Genomic DNA, 18,677 nt, shown 5'->3' with positions numbered 1-18,677 from the left:
CTTGCACGCGAGGTTCTCGGAATGAGTTTTGATATCAAACTTTTAATGGATTTATCAACTATAGGCTCTTAACTGGATAATTGCTAAAGGAGAAGATAAGAACCTTTCTGGTAGGCTATGCTCGGGTTTATCTTGCAGTGATATTGGCTGTAAACTGTAAATATCATAACGTGAATGAATTTAATCTGGTGTTTTTTTTCTTGGTTTACACTTAAGTGTATCAAAATCAGATGCTTTTGTTGAACTGCTCATTTGCACCTTGTTAAACGGGATCACAGCAGTTGGATAACAATCTGTGAGAATTTCTCATGGGCAAGAGCTTTAAAATGTAAGGCGGTTGTCCTTTTTTTCTTTCTTTCTTTCTTTCTTTCACTACTTTGATCATACTTTCTTGACCCGAGTTATTGACCGCAATCGGATTAGAGGATTTTTCTGCGCTGTCCTTGACTACAGAAGAATCGCTTCAAAAATGCATGAGAAAAGCACACATTTGTTTTTCTCTGAATCCCGAATGATGGCAAGAAATGTGCCCATGAATTAGTGAAGCGCTTGTCCAGCTAAGAGTCAAGCAGCTTTGCCCTGTTGGTGTTTGAGATTCAAATGTTTTTTAGAGTTGGCTGAGCTTTTTCCAGTAAGCTTCTTAGAGGACTTTGAAGCATATTTCCTATTAATTATGTTGAATATTAAAGCTAACATTTAATGTTCAAGTTGAATGACAAAATAAGTAAATTGAGGACCTGAAAGAAACATTTGAGGAACAAGATTATTCTGTAAAAACCAGATGCCCCTTTTCCTGTATTTTCTGCCCAAATACCATAGTAACTTAGCCTGGCTAACGTCAGACCAAAGCCGTTTCTCAATACCAAGTATGCAAACTTCGGACTTGCGTCCTTGGTAGTTTGGACTTGCCAAGTTCGACTCAGGAGAACGAACTCCCGAGGACGGGAGGACGCAAGTCCGGTTATTCTGCAAATGGAACAGCGGCGTACTTGATAGCGTCACTCAGCTCACTCTGGCTAATCCGGTTATCTCTTTATATATATTTAGGCTACAATAAAACAAAATATGTTATAAACCACTACTCTGCCTCCTTTCATTTTCATAAAAAAAAATCTATTAATGGTCACACAAATGTGGTTCAGGCAACGCAATTGATTATCTTCACTGCATACATGTATAACAACACGAAATATAAGACACAACCCTGACTTTTTGTTTTTATTTAAAAAATATGATACATAAAAAACATTATAATATTGATCATTAAAACTGACATTTAGCAAAAATAGACAGGGTTGTGTCATTTTATTTTATTATATATACATACAGTGAAGAGAATGTAGGCAACATGTATAATAAAATATTTTATGTTTTATATATATATACAATGACATAACCTTTTTTGTTAAATGACAGTTTTAATGATCAATAATAGCCATTATAAAAGTATAAGTAGCCTAAAAGGTATAAGAAGCTAGCAAACGATAAGTCAGCTCTCTAAAAGTTAAATAGACTAAATATAAAGCTATGACACTTCACTTTGCCCTCAACCAAAATGTTTTGCCAGGGAACAAATTATAGATTGAGACAAATAAAATAAATGCATAAATAAATCGCCCGTTAAATATACACAAGACGATTTATATCTCATGTTAAACCACTAGACAAGAGACGCTCTGCTCTAGCCGAGGAAAGGCTGTTCTCGGCGGGGTACATGAGCGCTGAGCGTCCGATTGCCTGGATCTCACAACTCCGAAACCGTCAGATCAAATTTTCAAATAGGCGCTATCTTTATAAATAAACCAAAGATTTGAGCTTTAAACAACTACATTCTCGCCTGAAATAATCTTAAAACTACATTTCGTGACACAATAACAGCAGTATTTTTAAATTACGCGGGGTTTCTCTTCTGTTATTGACGCTTTCTGGTTGGTGTGAAATGCATTCTGGGATACCTGGCTGTCTCAAGTCCGCACAAGTCACCTCTCGATGCATCCTCGGTAAAAGGGGCGGATCAAGAACACATCCGGGGATTTGAACTGGACTTGGCTAGATGTGAACTTTGAATTGGAACAGTACTTGGGCAGCGACTGATGACGTTTCACAAGTCCACAAGAACACAAGTACAGACAAGAACGCATATTGAGAAACGGCTCAAGTCTCATTTGAGACTTGGTCTGGGAACCACGTGTTCATTTTCCCGTATTTGAGGCGTGGTTTACGAATGCCCAGAGCCGTTTATTGGGCGCTATGAATGTCTATCAAATGCGCCTGTACGTAGCTCATAACCAATCGCTTCAATTATACCAGATGACGTATGTAGAGTGACAGAAATTCAACGAGGAAAAAGACGATGGGTCAAAGATTTATTTGTACACGATGGCGTTTAGCGAATATTACCGTTTGTGCAAGATAAACATGAGGGTAGAAGGTAACGTCGAGTCTGATGCCATGTTGGATTCATAGATATAAACAAACTGCTTCGGTGTCGTCATCGTCTTGCTGCTCCCTCCCCGTTCTGTGATTGGTAGTATGGGGAAACCCAGGCTAATAGTAACTACTGTTGAGTAATTTTTTTAAAATTCTTTTTATACAGGTTCTGTAAATTCATAGTGAGAATGGGTTTTTTGGGACAATGGGACATTTTATGACTTTGACAGCTACTGTAATACCAAGTTACCACACCATTTTAAAAATGAGAAAGTTATTTTATTTAGAAAATTTTTGGTGGAAACTTAAACCTCTCAAATTTAATATGGGAAAATCAAGTTTATTGGCCTTGGTAAAATTGTGATATTCTTTTGAAGTACTTTGCAAATACCAAGGAAATGACATTTTATTATGACTATTGCTGTAATCAATTATTCAGTGCCATGATACTGTACACAGGCCTATATTTAGTAGTGGTGGGGGGAAAAATCGATTCTGTAGCTTTTGTGCACGCAATTATATCGATACAGTAGCGCAAAGTATTGCAATATTTAATTATAAAATGATCTGTTTTACTTTCGGCTTTTCTCCATTGGTCAGTTTACTCTGATAATTTACATTTGCGTATTACATCCACAAAGTGGCGCTTGTTGCGATGCTTTGTCGTAGTGCGTTCAACAGCAAATTCAAATGAAAAATGGCTTCACCATCACAACCGGTTACACGACGCTCCGTCTTCTTTTCGAACTCCTTTTTCTAAACAAAAATGGCAATATTCCCAAATGAATTTTGGTTGATGACCTTGCTAAACATTTTTGTTTATTTTTCTCAATTTGATTGAAGCTCTAAGTTACTCATATTTGTTATTGTTCTCAGGTTTACGTTACTCAATTATGTCTGCTTTATGTTACTCTATTGTATTTAAATCATTTTAAGTTATGTGCTGGGAGCTCACCATTCATGTGAGAGGTCTCCTATTCAGAGAATAATACGTCCTGTCCTGTAATGAGGTCCTGTGTGTCCTGAATGTTCAAGGACAAAGTTTTTGCACTTCAGTTAATGTGTAGAAGATAATGTTCACAGAATTAAATGTGACATTTGAAGTGAGTTGCAGTCTTATTTTCCTCAATTTTTGTAATGCCTTTGAATAATATGGGGGACATGAATCGAAATATATCGCAGAATCGAACCGCAATACTTGCTGTATCGCAATATGTTAAGAATCGCGATAATTTTGAATCATGGCCCAAATATCACAATACTATCGAATCGTCACATTTTCGCCAATTCCCACCCCTAATATTTAGTGTCATCGCTTTACTATGGTACTGCCACAGTATCTCAGGGTTTTTAAATCATATTTTTAAGGGTTTTATAGGTTGTTTTGGTTCAAGGTCCAAAATTGACATCTGTCATCTCAATCATCTTATTATAAAATGTCCATTATGGTGTTTTTATATATGATGTTGAAGACAGGCTGATGAGAAAAGTGAGGGATTATGATTGTTTTCTACAGAAAATAGGATTTTTACGTTTTTTTTTATTCAGCTTGTGTGTTTTGTTGGACTTTGTGAGAAACTTGTGAAATCAATACTGTCCTCGTGGATCAAATCAACTTACCAGCTCGTTTTATGAAGTCTGATTTGAATTTGTGTTTGTCTGTAAGCTTAATGTTGTGTTCATGCAACTTTTATTCCTCATTTTCTCCTGCTCTTTTATCTTTATGACTTTAGAATAAATCACGCAACAAAACACGCCTTTATTGTGACACATTAACCCAACGGTTAACTCCATTGTTGAAGGCCATCTAATTATTAAACCCTTACTGTCTATCTTACTTCTTATCAGCGAATATGCCATGAGACTTTTCCGTCATTGTTCGAAAAGGATTTTCCTCCTCAACTTTTGAGCACTGTGATACTGGAGTCATGCTGTCCTAAAGAGGAGTAGAGTTAAGGTCAAAGCGATGGTGACCCAATGCAGCGGGAAACAAAACAGGCTGTGATTAAGAAAGAATGAAGAAAGCGCATTAAACCCAAAACTTGACAGCAACTCAATACTTCGTCCTCTGAAGGCTTCCATGAATTATCGTGAGGGCCGTCAGTAGGTCATTGCATATTGTTAGCTGTTGTCTTCGACTGGGATTTCACTTCTGGAAAGCGTTTGACTGCTGAAACGGCTTGTTTGGATGTACGCCCCATACAGCGTTCTTGTGAAACTGGCTGTAAATGGAGCTACCTGCACAATACTGACTCAGCAGATGCAGCTTTCTCTGAAAACTTTGAAAATCAATCAGTAAGGATATCAGACAGCTGAAGAAATCCATGCATGCAAGATGAGCTTGTCAGACAGGCTTTGTGAAAGCTAGCTGTCAGACTTTCTTAACTGAGCCATTCTGTAGGATTTGCCGTTTGTTTTCCAGTCACTTTCACTGTTGAGGAAAAGACACTGTTTTTTGTTGTTGTTGTTTTTTTGGTAGAGCGTTGAGGGATTTATTCGGTAAATGTGTTTCCATCAAAGTTTGTGTATGTCGTCTTATTGGATAAAAAATGCATCCCTCTCAATTGAGCGCATTTTTTAAATTATGCGCATCTTGGCATTTCCATATATATATTTTTAATGCAATATCCCAAAATAGGTGGATGGAAACATAGCTATTGACGCAATTTTGATTTAATTGAGTAATTTCCCCCTCCTTAATTTGTGTCCAGACTAAATCAATGCATATATATATATATATATATATATATATATATATATATATATATATATTTGTGCTCCTAATCAATAAATGACTAAATATGCTCCAACCCCCTCAGCACAGGATGGCATGGTAACCTCTCTGAGCGTTATTTTATTCGGTCTTTGTGCAAATATAGATTCAGATGTTTTGAATAGCGCACTCATGATATAAATTTCCTGTGGGCTTTATGCTGTGCTGTTGGCTGTGTGTTGTGAGTTGTGGCTTATTTATATTTTAAGTTCTCAGTTTACCAGCCAAGACACTGTTTGTTTTATTAATGTACAGAGCTCTTTTTCATGTCATTTCTTCAGTGTCTGTGTTTCCACGTTTAAATCCAAGAAACCGCTTTGAAACGCTGTTCGCTTTAATGTTTTCTCTCACTGCGAGCTGCTTATAAAGACTCTGTAAATCTTTGAAAATGTTCTTCACATGTCTAAATTGAGTAGAGCTGCAGAACGCTTCCATTAAAAGACTGAAGGCTGTGTGATTCATGGACTTTAATTAAGATTTCCTTCTTTTGTTTCCTCTCAGGAGTCCACGTCTGCGAGAGCGTACAGAAGAGAGGCCTCTTTATAGGTGAAAGGATTGCCCAGGGCCACAGCGCTCAGAATCTGAAGGTAAGGGAATGTGGATGTGCACAAAATCATTTAGCTTTGTTCCTGCAGTTCCCTTACACCTTGTCCTAAGCAGATGCGATAAGATTCCAGCGACAAGCAATTTGTCCACACCCGAAGCGACTACAGACATGACACAATCCATCAAAAATCACAGCCAATCAGAAGAGTGTGTGGGCGGAGCCTCTGCAAGCGCACTGCACTCGCAACGAAATGGATTAGTACATATTCAAAATATTATTAGAACTACATACTGAGTGACTGAAACAATCTTTGTTTCTTTCAAGATCTGAGGTGAGTTATTCATTGTCGCGTTCAGTATGGCCACACAAACTCACATTAGATGCTTTTAACATTAAATAAAGCACATAAATAGTACCTGAGGTTATTATTGTCATATGTTGTTGTTCCAACCATGACGTTGCAGAAATGGAAACCATTTCTAAAATAGAATCGCTGGATATCGCCAGCGCAGCTGGTTAGGACAAAAACTCTGATTATCATTGGAAAGATATATTTTATTGCGTGTCGCAATGTCATGTTGCGTCTGGTTAGGACATGGTGTTAGAAAGAATTCACCTTCCTTTGATTACTTTTCTGCTACTCTTTTCCTATAGGCTACAACAAAAGCATATGATAGTAACCAGGAGCTGTCATGGTCCAAAAAAGACAAAAGCGGCCCTTAGAAGTATTCAGAATGACTAGTGTATTATATTTAAGTCTTCTGATGGCCTTAAGGTCAGGATAACAGCTGTCAACAGTCTTAAAGGAATAGTTCACTTCAAAATGAAAATTCTGTCATTTAACTCACCGTCAAGTTGTTCCTAACCTGTATGAATTTCTTACTTCTGAGATATTTTGAAGAATGTCGGTAACCAGACAGTTGATGGACCCCATTTAAGTCATTGAAGTGAACTATTTCTTTAACTCCTGCACTGAGTTGTAGAACTTTTTGACTTAAATTGGAGTAAACCTAGAAATGGGAGTTCACACCTAGAATTATAACTATAAAGGTAACTTTAATGATGGCTATATTATTGTCCACACCAGCGCACAATAACAATCTGTTTATTGTAAGCACGCGCTGCACATTTGTTGTCTGCCACTTTAAATGCTCAAGCTCTTTAAAGCAGGATGGATTATGTTTATTGTTCATCAGCTTGAAAAAAAGTGATTCCAATGATATCGTTCATCTGAACTGTTGTGGTTTTGACTATGTGGTGTGCTATTAGTTTTGATTTATAATAATTTCTAAGACTATCTTTGTCTTTATCATCCTTGGTGTGATCGGACCTAAATATTCAGTGAGTGACAATTAATGGAAACAAAATTACACAATTCAGTGATGTTGGATAATGTCTGAAGACTAAGTCTTTATCAAAGCTACTGAAAGGTACATTGTGTTTTGCTACATACTGTTGCATGGTGAGGCTTGTGTGGTTATGAAATCGTTACTGATTTGTATACATTGTGAAAAAATTGTTCCTTCATTTTGTCAAGCAAACTCCATTTTAAAAGTAGACAACTTGACGTTGCATAAATTAGTTATTTTTAGGCAATTTATTATGAGCAACTTAAATTGTTGAACCACAAGAACTTATAATGCCAAGTTTGGTGATGAGGATCCAACTAACAGGCTGTAGTAACTCTAACCTTTTCACTTAGACAAACTAATAAAGTACTACATTACATTTTTTTTTTTTATATATAATGCTCAGCATAGCTTAAAAACAAGATCACTGAACTTGGACCCGCAAGTTAAAACATTATTTTTGAGTTTGTAGAGCTTATTATATTATGTTTGATAAAAGCACAGGACAATTTTAATTGATGTTTCAACAATTGTTTTTATAAGTTGAGTTTACTCAAAAATGTCCTGAAGCTGGTTGCCTTAAGTTTTTTGAGTTTTCTCAACCTCAGATTTTTTTATAGTGTATGTAGCGAATAGAGATGTGTTATATATTGTAATCTGCTGATAGTAGAGATTTGTTTGAGTATTGCTCAATATTGCATGCAAAAGTCTTCGGCACACTAGTATCTTCGCCCCAAAAAAAATGTTTTATGACTTGCCGAGACGGGTATTTAGATATAATTTTGTTTGTGTCCTGTCAAGCGCCTCTCTCTCTCTCCTCTCATCTCTCTCTCTCTCTCTCTCTCTCTCTCTCTCTCTCATCTCTCTCTCTCTCTCTCTCTCTCTCTCTCTCTCTCTCTCTCTCTCTCTCTCCTCTCTCTCTCTCTCTCTCTCTCTCTCTCTCTGCGCCCCAATTTTCACCTCTTCTTCCTCGTTTAAAATCGTTTGAATGTGTAAACTGGCAAGACAAAAACACATCCAAATTATAAACTTTCATTCTATGATGGTTAAATTTAGCAGTTAATCCAAGTATCCGTGCCGAACCGTGGGGCCTGGTCCGTACGGATCAACTGCGATCCGTTCCACCCCTAGTTTTAAGCCAGTTATGTATATCTTTTGCTGTAGTGTTTCAGTTGGAAACATCAGTTTACATTTTCAAACATTCATTCTCCCATTAATTGTAATAATCCAGTGAAATTTTTGTATGCACAAGGAGTCTGACAACAGCCAGTGCTCCACTCAGAGATCTGATCTCACCATCATCGAGTCCGTCTTTGATTACATGAAGAAACAGAAAAAACTGAGACACTAAATCCAGAAGAACTGTGGCAACGTCTCCAAGACGCCTTACTCACTTACTCTAGCTCTGGTTCTTGCTGATATTATTTGGTTTTGAGATAGTCTTTTTGCTGTCTAATTAATCTTGGGTTTGTGACTGAAATATTGTCTGGAAAAAAGTGTCTGCTAAATAACTGCTTGTGTACTTTCATGACACATTGACGTGGGTTGAGTAAATAGGCCTGTCAGGTTTATGATTGCGGTGTTTCCTTGTATTCATCGTACAGTCTGCTCGAGAGGAAGGAAGAAAAAAAGTGCAGCATGTTGGATTCACGATTTGCGTCTAAATTGTAGCTGAGAGCAGAATGTGACCACATAGCAGCTGCTCTAGAATGGTAGGAAGGGCTCGGTCCTGAGTTGGGTTTCCCCTTTCCGTGGTGTGTTGTACGGGTGCGGGGGGCTGATAAGATCAGGGAGCAGTGACACCCGTCTGTCTAACACACACTCACACACTTTCCCTGTTTTCTGCCATGCTGCCTCCCTGCTGCCCTATTGTTGAGGTGACCACACCAGCATCCTCCCTGGTGTCCCTTCTAAGCAGGTTTCAAAAACCTAGTGAGCTGCCTTCTAAAGGCCCCCATAACACTCACAGATACACTAACTGACTTTTGCTCATATTTTTGCCCTAATTTGCAGCCTAGGCCCTGTTTACACCTAGCCTGGTCCCTTGTACATTTCATTTGTACAGAGAGTCTGGCCACTCTCCATTGACAAGCGTTAACTTCCTTGAAGGCGTGTACTCTGTTGAAGTTTAAAACTATTGGATCTCCCCAGAGCCACTCTGGATCCGCCATAACCCTTCGCTAACGTTTGGTCGTGACGTATGTCTACAACTCAAACTAGCGCACCTCAACGTCATCGTTCTCAGCCACTCCCTCTGTTTGCTGATTGGACCGCCAAAAAATTGGCCGGAGCAAACCAAAGAATATACCACAAAGTGACAAACCCAGACAAAGTACTGAAGGAAAATGAAAATTGAGCGAAAGTTGGTAGGAGGGCGGAGCCAGGCTAGTTTACACCTGGTATTAAGATGTGTTTCGGGTTGATCGGATCACAAGTAGACGAGGGAGACACATACCTGTTTACACCAGGTGTAATCAGTCTCTTTTGTCCACTTTTCAACCCCTTCTGTCCTGATTTCTTTGAGGGGAGGGTCTATGGGCGGGTCTATATAATCCAATGGACAAAATAAGCTTGTGCAATTTACATATGAACCTGCTTAAAGACAACAGAAAAACATATGGAGAGCAGCAGCTTTCGTTTCTGCTCTGACAGCCGTAAGACCACTCCGAACGATGTGAGTGCGTGTTAGAAATCAGGAATGGTGAGAGTGATTTTTGTTTTCAAACCAAACTTGGGTCTTCAGCCAGCAAAGTTTAAAGGTGAACGAAGTAACTTTTTTACCTTAACCGAACAGCTTCGGAGTCATTGGAATAGTTATGACTTTTTTCGGGTTGAATGGTGGTCGTCTCGCACCCCCCAAGCGCCTGTGAGCCGAAAAACCACCCTTGCAACTTTGGGCCGGCAGGCCGCTGGCCTCAGCTTCAGGAAGTATCGCGTGATATCAGGTCTCGCGATGTAACGAATTGCTTTACGGCAAAAAAATCGGCTAAAATTCTGTCATTATTGCGCTCCCTCACGCTGTTCGAACCCGAATGAAGAAGACGTTTTAAAGAATGTCCCATCTGCTTTGATGTCGTTGATCTGTAGCCTCTGGTATCTGAGAATCGCCAACGAGTTTTTCGACAGTGTTGTCAAATTCCTATTCCTATCAAAATCTATTCCGAAGCTGTAGGGGGAGCTCTATAGAGAAACCTGCGAGCAAAAAGCGAGAATACAGCGAAGAAATTCCCGAAACTGCATAGCCCTGCTTTAAATCCTGTCTGGTTAGCGCGGAGAAGGTGGTCTTTTGTGACTGTTCGAACACATTCGACCACATGAGCGTTTACACTACTAAAGCAATCCGGTCGAATGCGTTTGACTACCTCTGGAAGTGGTAAAAAGTGGACAAGCACAAAACGTATTAGACCCTGTTTACACCTGTACACTTGTAATCCGATCGACCAAAACAAACCTTAATACCTGGTGTAAACAGGGCCCTAGATGAGTCAACAAATGTTGCCGATAGCGATATCGTAGTGTATGATGCGTCACTGCTGAAACTTTATCTACCAGTGTTGCAATAAAATGCAGTACAAAAGTAATTAACAGAACACGCGTTACAAATTAGCCTCAATATTTGACTCATCAGCACAGATAAAACAACTGACTGCACCACTGACCTCTAACTTCCGTTGTAATCTGTACGTCCACACTCACTGCGTCTACCCACCCAAGACCGCATCCAAATGCGCTTTCCGTTGTGACTCAGCACAAGTCGTTACAACAACTACTGCGGTCATCTCCTGCACATCCATGCTTTTCATCTGTCATGCGTCTTCTAGCAATGAGGTGCGTTTTTTCTTTGTGAGTTTGTTGTGTTCGGAAAGATTTAAAAGTCTTGGAGTGTGTTATCCTCAGTGTATGATGCCCTGTTTTTCTCAAACCATTTTCAAAGTCAGCAAGTGTATGATGCCTAGCGTTTTGAAATCTGTTCAGATTCCAGCCTTTAGGGGTAAAAAGAACTTTGAAATACCTTGTCAGCGGAATAGTGTTAGCGAACATCCCGACACCGCCCGTGCTGCAGAAAGTGGCGTTTGTAAATGTAAATATGTGCTGATGGTAAAGAAGCAGCAGATAAGAAAGCATCTGATCATTTGTTTAAGTCTGACATCCCACGCCACCACTTCCGGGTCCAAATGCTCTTATCAGATGCCAAAAGCAAACAACAAACGGTACTACAATACACACACATTGTGATGTAATACTAACGAAAAATCCTAACCTTTATCTCCATACTGAAATCCCTGATGGCCAATTAGTTTTTTAAAGCTTAGCTTAAATGTGTGAAACAAGTAGAAGCTTGGACACGGAAACAGTATTCCATATGTCATGACAAACAGATAGCAATGTGCAAGTCATGATTATTTATATACCATTTTATACGATATATTCTCAGTGTCGCTTTCAATTAGAATTACTACTTCAGTTTCTACTATAAAGCGGCTCTCCAGTGTGTTCATGTTTTTTCTGACTTCGACGGACACATGGAGGATTTGGAGGATACATGTTCTTAATTCAAAATAATGCCATAATGCATCTTAATTAATTCATTAATTTTAATTTTAGGGTGAAATACTTGGACATGTTCTTGACAAGCTTTATGGGATTCACCCATACAAAAGATAATGGTGAATAAATATATAGTGTAAATGGTAGGTTACGTAATACTTTTATAACATTGCCAACTTTAATTGCCAAGACTTTTGTTTGGCTGGTTTGTAATTAGAATGCGGATTGGCCAGTTTTTCTAATGATTGTGAGAGCTGGAAAGAGCCACTTGAATGATTGACTCCAGTGTTTTCCTTCCTCAGCAAACAGCTTCGGTTACACACACATGCACAAGGACGCTGTACATTCCTGTCACTCTTCAAGACAACTGCAATCGCACAGACATGAAATTCAACCATTAATCTCTTTCATCCTCAATGTTTTTTTGTTTGAGCACTGAACTTAATCTGTTCCACAGCTTCACTCCACATATAGAAAGTGTTGCATCTAAGGTCCAAAATGGATGTCCAGTAAGAACCAGTTGAGAATGAAAAAAAACTTTAGTGAGCAAATAAACGTTCCAGTTGGGTGGTTACTTTAATGTGGTTTGATTTTGATTTGTAAGCGTAATAGTTTGACCTTCGCTAATGTAAATAATTCAGGGATTAAAGTCCTCAGTCGCTACGACGGATTTCCGTTAATTGCAGCGAGTATACGACGGATTTCCATCAATTGCAGGGTTTCCGCCTGTCCATATGTCTTAAATTCACTTTTCATAATTTTAAGGCCGTAAATATACTTCCATACTTCTCAAATAGTGTAATAAATGTCTTAATTTCAGTTTGAATAGGTCTTAAATTAAGGAAAGATGAGGTGTATTCACTCTGCTGAGGGGGATGTGATCAAAGCCTGGAGTGGAGTGAAAGCACGTTCCTCTCTGCACTCTAAGCGTTCTGTTATCAGTCCGCTCTGAGTTTTCCATTCCCGCTCACGGAAAAACTGCTCCGTGTTCACTCCATTTTAAAAGTTATTCTAATATGTTTATTTTTTTATATCATGAACGTCTGAATTTATAATACTATATGTAACATTTATTATACTATATGTAACGGTTTAGAAAGTATTCTACACGTTTGATAAATATAATTACACAAAAATGTCCAAATGTAGTAAACAAGCCTATAGAGAGAAATGCACATTTTATATTATATTACAGATTACATAAGAGTAGTCTGTTTCTATTCGTTTAGAATTTTTTTGCTTAAAATTAGACATTTCAAGCTTTTAAATGTATAATGTATAAAATATATCCGCCTCCATGTCCTGATTATATTGTCTGCTATATTTGCTTCTCATTTATTAAATCTAGGCAATTGGTTGATGAAAAATCTATTAAAATTAACAAAACAAAATTCATTTTAAAGAAAGGTTTTATACAAAACAAAACTTAATGAAGTGGTCAAAATCATGTCTGACCCACTCCATATGTCTCCCGATATATTGCGCATCTAATGATCCTGTCTTACTCATGCTCAGTGCCGTACCCACCATTGAGATCCCCGAGGTCAGGACGGTAATTTTTCGAAGTGCATATAATGAAGGTTGTGAAATAATTGCCTAGTGTTAACTCTACTTTGGTGCTGCAATGATATTGCATATCGCCACGATAACCGACTTCATCTGAGCTGCTTTAGTGGCCGTTCACATGTTTAGTGACTCTCACGTTCGTTATTTTAAATGTAGATGCGTGAAAAGTGAGAGCGACGCCGTGGCAACGCTCGCTTGTTTTCCCAGGCAAGGTGAAAAAAAAAATCAAATCAAAGTATAGGCTCTAGGGCTTTATGTCCCACGAACCCCCATAGCTGGATCACTATAGCAAGGATCTCAATATTTATAAAATCCTGCGTACGGCCCTGCTCATGCTGTTCACTTTTTATATAATCAACATAGATAAAATGAAAAAATAACATTTATATTATTTATTTATAATGGCTAGGTTAAAACCAGATTTTATATTATGTAGGGTAGACTGAGTACAGTTGAGACACTTTTTGCGTTTTGATTTTTCACACAAAAATAGATACTAAAAAGAAGTGAATTTCCACATGACATTACATTAGCTTGTAGACTAAGATATTATCAATCAATAATACCCATAAGTAGTTTATAATTTCCACAATTAGCTCATAAAAATAAGGTGCTTTTTTTCTCAACTTTCTCAACTGTACCCATATGTGGTACAGTTGAGACAGTACCATGGTACAGTTGAGACACCCATTTTTAATGATGTAAAGGTAACTAACCGTTCATTGCAAATATAATAAATAAAGACAAATAAAGAAAATAACAATTGGGCAACATGTTTCATTAATTTTATTTAAATTAGTACTGGTTAAAATGTATAAAACAGGAACAATATATTTAATATATTCATTAATAATACACCGTTTAAATATTACAAATATTACGACGTTTAACCTGTTATCATAACACCGAACAACTAAACGGCGTGTTTCGTAATAGAGCTCTATCGCGGGGTACAGTTGATACATGTGTGTCTCATCTGTCCTCCGCTTGCCACCTCGCACATTTCTCTAGATTTTGCAATGACCTTGCATGACACAATACCATGAAATATGCCAGTTTTTAGGGCACAGAATAACGTTTGTGATGATACCAGTCATTTAACAGTCATATAGGGAATAACAAGCTATTCATTGTGGAGAGTGCGTGGTGAAGTGAACGTCTTGCATGAGAAAAAAACCTTTTGCCGATATCTTCGGATCGGAGATGCGTCCGTTGTTCAAATTTCCCACGATCAAAGAGGACACGAATACACATGTGCACAACAAAAATCACAACTTGTGCTTGCTGCGCACGCAAGTTATTTAAGGTGTCTCAACTGTTACACAGTCTACCCTATAGTTTGTGATATTAGCTCACTTTTCGGCAAAAGCTCTGTTTGCTTTTATTATTTGAGAAAGAGTCAAGTTTTGTAAAAGCATTAGATTGAAAACCTTGAAAATTCATAAAGTGTGTAAATAATAGAAACGCAGTTCAAAATGACCTTTCTTTAAATGCAGATGTCCTTTGAGTATTTCATTTGTGAAGGTAAAGCATGTACTCACTACACTCCTAATTACAAGAAGAAACGGCTCTTAAACTGGGTGTGTGGCAGGCTGTGGAATGGGGTTTGGCCGAGGAAATATTTTCAGTCAAAAGATTTTTTGTTTTGTTTTTTGCTTTAAGTCTTTTTGAAAAGTCAAACTGTAAAAAGTCTGCAGAAAACATCACAACTTGGATGTCTTTGAAAAAAAAAAAGTCCTCTGTGGAGAATATTCACAGGATGTCTGAATCATGTTTATTATTATTTGTTTTAAAGGGATACTCCACTTTTTTTGGAAACAGGCTCATTTTACAACTCCCCCAGAGTTAAACAGTTGAGTTTTAGGCGCTGCGTCATATCATTACGCCTGCTATACCCTTGGTACGGCAGCAAAGTTTCTTGATTATTACGCAGGAATGAGAGTATAGTTCCTAGCCATATCAGCCTAGAAAATCGCAAATTTACATTTTCCGTCGGTCTTAGTACACGATGTAACTACAGAAGAGTCAAGTTTTAAATAGGAAAAATATCGAAACTCTTTGGTCATTTTTTTGAGAGAGATGCTAATGGTCTTGTCCGATTCAATGACCTATGCTAAGCTATGCTAAAAGTGGTACCGCCAGACCCGGAGATCGGCTGAATGGATTCGAAAACGGTAAAACTCAACTGTTTAACTCTGGGGGAGTTGTAAAATGAGCCTATTTCCAAAAAAAGTGGAGTATCCCTTTAAATCTATAATTGTGTGACATAATTCTCAAAATAAGGCGCAAACATAAAAATATGAGCAGGGTTGGTTCTAATGTGAAACTAAGGTGAAAGAAAATACTTTAAAATATCTAAATGGCAAATTCATCTACCATTTGTAGGTAAAATTACATTTTGGACCCTGTGCCTATAAATCTCATTCTGTTTAGAGGGACATTTTTAATTCGTGTTTGATTTGTCAAATTGCCGACTGGTTTGACAGCTGTTGTCTTGCTCTCAGACTCTCAGCATGGTTCTCAGCTGTAGCGCTCAGGATCGTGACTCACAGGAAGTTCTTCTCCGAGTGTTTGTGTTTACGTGTGCACATGATTGTGTGTCATCTCAGGTCAGCTGGTTGTCAATACAAACCAATGGTATAACAGCTGTTGGGCCTCACACAATCCTTACTGCACTACGCACACACTTAGCGTGTGATCTCTGCATGTGTGTGCAGGAGCGCAGCAGTCATCCAGCCAGGACTGAAGATCAGGATGGAGAAGGAAGACCTGAAGATTGTCAACAGGGGTTTGGAGGATGAGATGGTATATATCATTTTTGTTTCTCCTTCCTTTTTATGCTTTTTTTCCCCATCTTATATAGCTCATTGATTATCTTTCTGTGCAGGAGTTGAGCGGGTATCGGCTGTGCCGATGGAAACTGGTTCTGGTGGGTTTAGGTGGTCTCTGTACTGGCGGTTTTCTTTTCCTGCTGCTCTATTGGATGCCTGAATGGTGTGTGAAGGCCACCTGCACACGGACCGCTGTCAGAGACGCAGAAGTCGCCCTCTTACGAAGCACTGTATGTCTTAAACCTCTACAAAACTTTACAAAACCTTACATTATCATGCGTTTTGAATCTGGATTGTATCTGGAAATTCTTAGATATTCTAGATTGCATTTATCTAAAATATTTCATGTAATACATACTATAAACGTTATTAAATATTACAAAATTATTTTATTAATAAGACAGGAATGCCCCTAAAGAAATAAACAATAAATAAATAATTATGAATATTAAACCTAGAAACATTTATTGACCTATTAATCTTAGTTGATGTTAATATCAACAACTAATGCATTATTAAAATCAAAAGTTGTATTGTTTAACATTAATGTACCTTAAACTAACATGAACAAACAATTACGTTTTATTTTTATTTAGCTAATGCTAACATAGATGAATAAATACTGTAACAAATGTATTGCTCATTGTTAGTTCATGTTAGTTAATGCATTAATGTTAACAAATAAGACCTTTTTGTAAAGTGTTACCAGTTTATCTGTGCCCGTGCTTTTAGGCAGAGGAGTTTATGAACACTAAATATTTCAAATACTTCAACTTGACGGTCTTTAACATAATTATGAATTACGGAATGCTTCAGACTTCATGTTCTTCAGTGGTAGATAATACTTAACTCTGAGTCAGCTAAATATTCATAATTCTAGTGCGTTGAAAAAGAAAAAAAACATCTGCAATCAAGTACATCACTTATTAAAGTGAAACATCATTCACACATTTTTTACTAAAATGACCTTGGATTTCTTTAATGTAATGCCACATTCCTTTTTTTATTCTTAGGCTTTGAGAAGTTGCCTGTAAATGTGTTTTTTTTTTTAATGTTCATTAAGATTACAGTTTGTTTTAGTTGTTGCCTATTTGTAATAGAAAATGCCATGTGTGTTTGTTTGTCCATAGGATGAGTTTAAGCGATGGTTTCGAGCGAGGGTTCGGATAATTTTGGCCCCTGGGAAGAACCCTTACGACAACCTGGCCTCTCAGACCGCCTCCCCTCAGGCCAATGACCACGCCCACAACCCCTCTGACTCCGCCCCTGAGAAAATCACCAGGAATCAAGGGGACCAGAATGTGCAGGTATTATATGCACAAACAAAATCTGTCTTATCCTTCCTACACAAATTCTGCAATTCCACAAATTCTAGTTTTTACAAACTAAACGATATAGTTAAGCTTCATTGGTGACTGAACAAGTGTCTTTTCTTTTTCTATTACAGATACGTTATTTTACCCTCCACAGCACTAAGTATTTTTGGAGCGACACCATACACAACTTTGAAGTATTGAAGTAAGGAAGCATGTCTGATTATAGCTCCTGAATCTTTAATGGGTAGCTCAGCCAAAAATGAAAATTCTGTCATCATTTACTCACCCAAATTGTTCCAAGCCCATAAGACTTTCATTCATCGTCTGAAACACAAATTGATATTTTTAATTAAATCTGGGAGATTTCTCTCCTTCTGTTGAAAGTCTATTCAGATGCTTCAATACGTTTATAAAGAGATCGTAATAGAAATCCATAAGGATCGAGTGTTAATCTAAAGCCGCTTTTCCAACATTGATCAATGTTTACAGAATTCAGATTTGGTTACAGAAGCTCAAGCACATTCGCTTGACTTGCGAGAACCAATGAGGTTCATTCTCGTGTTACGCAGCATGTTTAAGCTTTCATAAGAACCAGTGAGGTTTGTTCCTGCAAGCAAGTACGGTTGAGCTTCTGTTTATTTCCGCTGGCGCTGATCAATGTTTATATGTGAATAAAAGCCTAAATTAAATCTGTTCATCACATAAAATGAAGTCTCTTCAGAAGACTTGGACTAAACTGTTCAATTCATATGGATTACTTTTATGATCTCTTTATGAGTTTTTTGGTGAATAGACTTTCAATGGAGGGAGAGAAATCTCTTAGATTTCATTACAGATATCTTTATTTGTGTTCCGAGGATGAACGAAAGACGGAATGACGTGAGGCTGAGTAATTGACAGAATTCTCAATTTTGTGCGAACTATCCCTTTAAGATTAGTGAAAATGTTCCTCTGTTAATCACTGATACTGTTGTTAAAACTATTGTCTCCTCTGTTCTGCAGAGGCTTGGAGGATCTGAGCATGACCTGCTCATCCGTTCACTCAAAGCACAGTGTCGGGCTCAACAAAAACCAGCAGGAGTACAGGTGAAACCTTTGGCTGAATTTGACGTTTTTTGGAGGTAAAGGCTCAGCAAAAAGGTTGTCCTGTCAAGGTCACCAATGTTAAGTTGGCCAACATAGATGAGGTTTTGTCGAAATTACCAAAGTAATTGGGATGGACTTGGAAGCATCATTTTAGATGGATGGAAACATTATAAACAAATCACAATATGCCATTATTTTCTAGCAACAGTGTTTAAAAATCCACTATCTTGG

The 18,677-nt window shown here is 37.8% G+C and overlaps 1 protein-coding gene across 2 annotated transcripts in view; it reads left to right on the top strand.

Moving 5' to 3' along the window:
- The window catches only part of atp13a3 (ATPase 13A3), a 46,334-nt gene that overhangs the window by 5,476 nt on the left and 22,181 nt on the right, over positions 1-18,677 (top strand). For both annotated transcript variants that reach the window (XM_084395229.1, XM_084395228.1), the window contains exons 2-7: positions 5,705-5,790; positions 15,931-16,018; positions 16,101-16,274; positions 17,175-17,351; positions 17,492-17,562; positions 18,363-18,446. In XM_084395229.1, the coding sequence (XP_084251355.1) occupies positions 15,968-16,018; positions 16,101-16,274; positions 17,175-17,351; positions 17,492-17,562; positions 18,363-18,446 (557 nt within the window). In that variant the 5' untranslated portion in view covers positions 5,705-5,790; positions 15,931-15,967. The remainder of the gene's footprint in view (positions 1-5,704; positions 5,791-15,930; positions 16,019-16,100; positions 16,275-17,174; positions 17,352-17,491; positions 17,563-18,362; positions 18,447-18,677) is intronic.

The sequence above is a fragment of the Rutilus rutilus genome, assembly GCF_951802725.1.
Source record: "Rutilus rutilus genome assembly, chromosome: 22".
Taxonomy (NCBI): domain Eukaryota; kingdom Metazoa; phylum Chordata; class Actinopteri; order Cypriniformes; family Leuciscidae; genus Rutilus; species Rutilus rutilus.
This window is presented reverse-complemented; position numbering and strand designations above follow the sequence as displayed.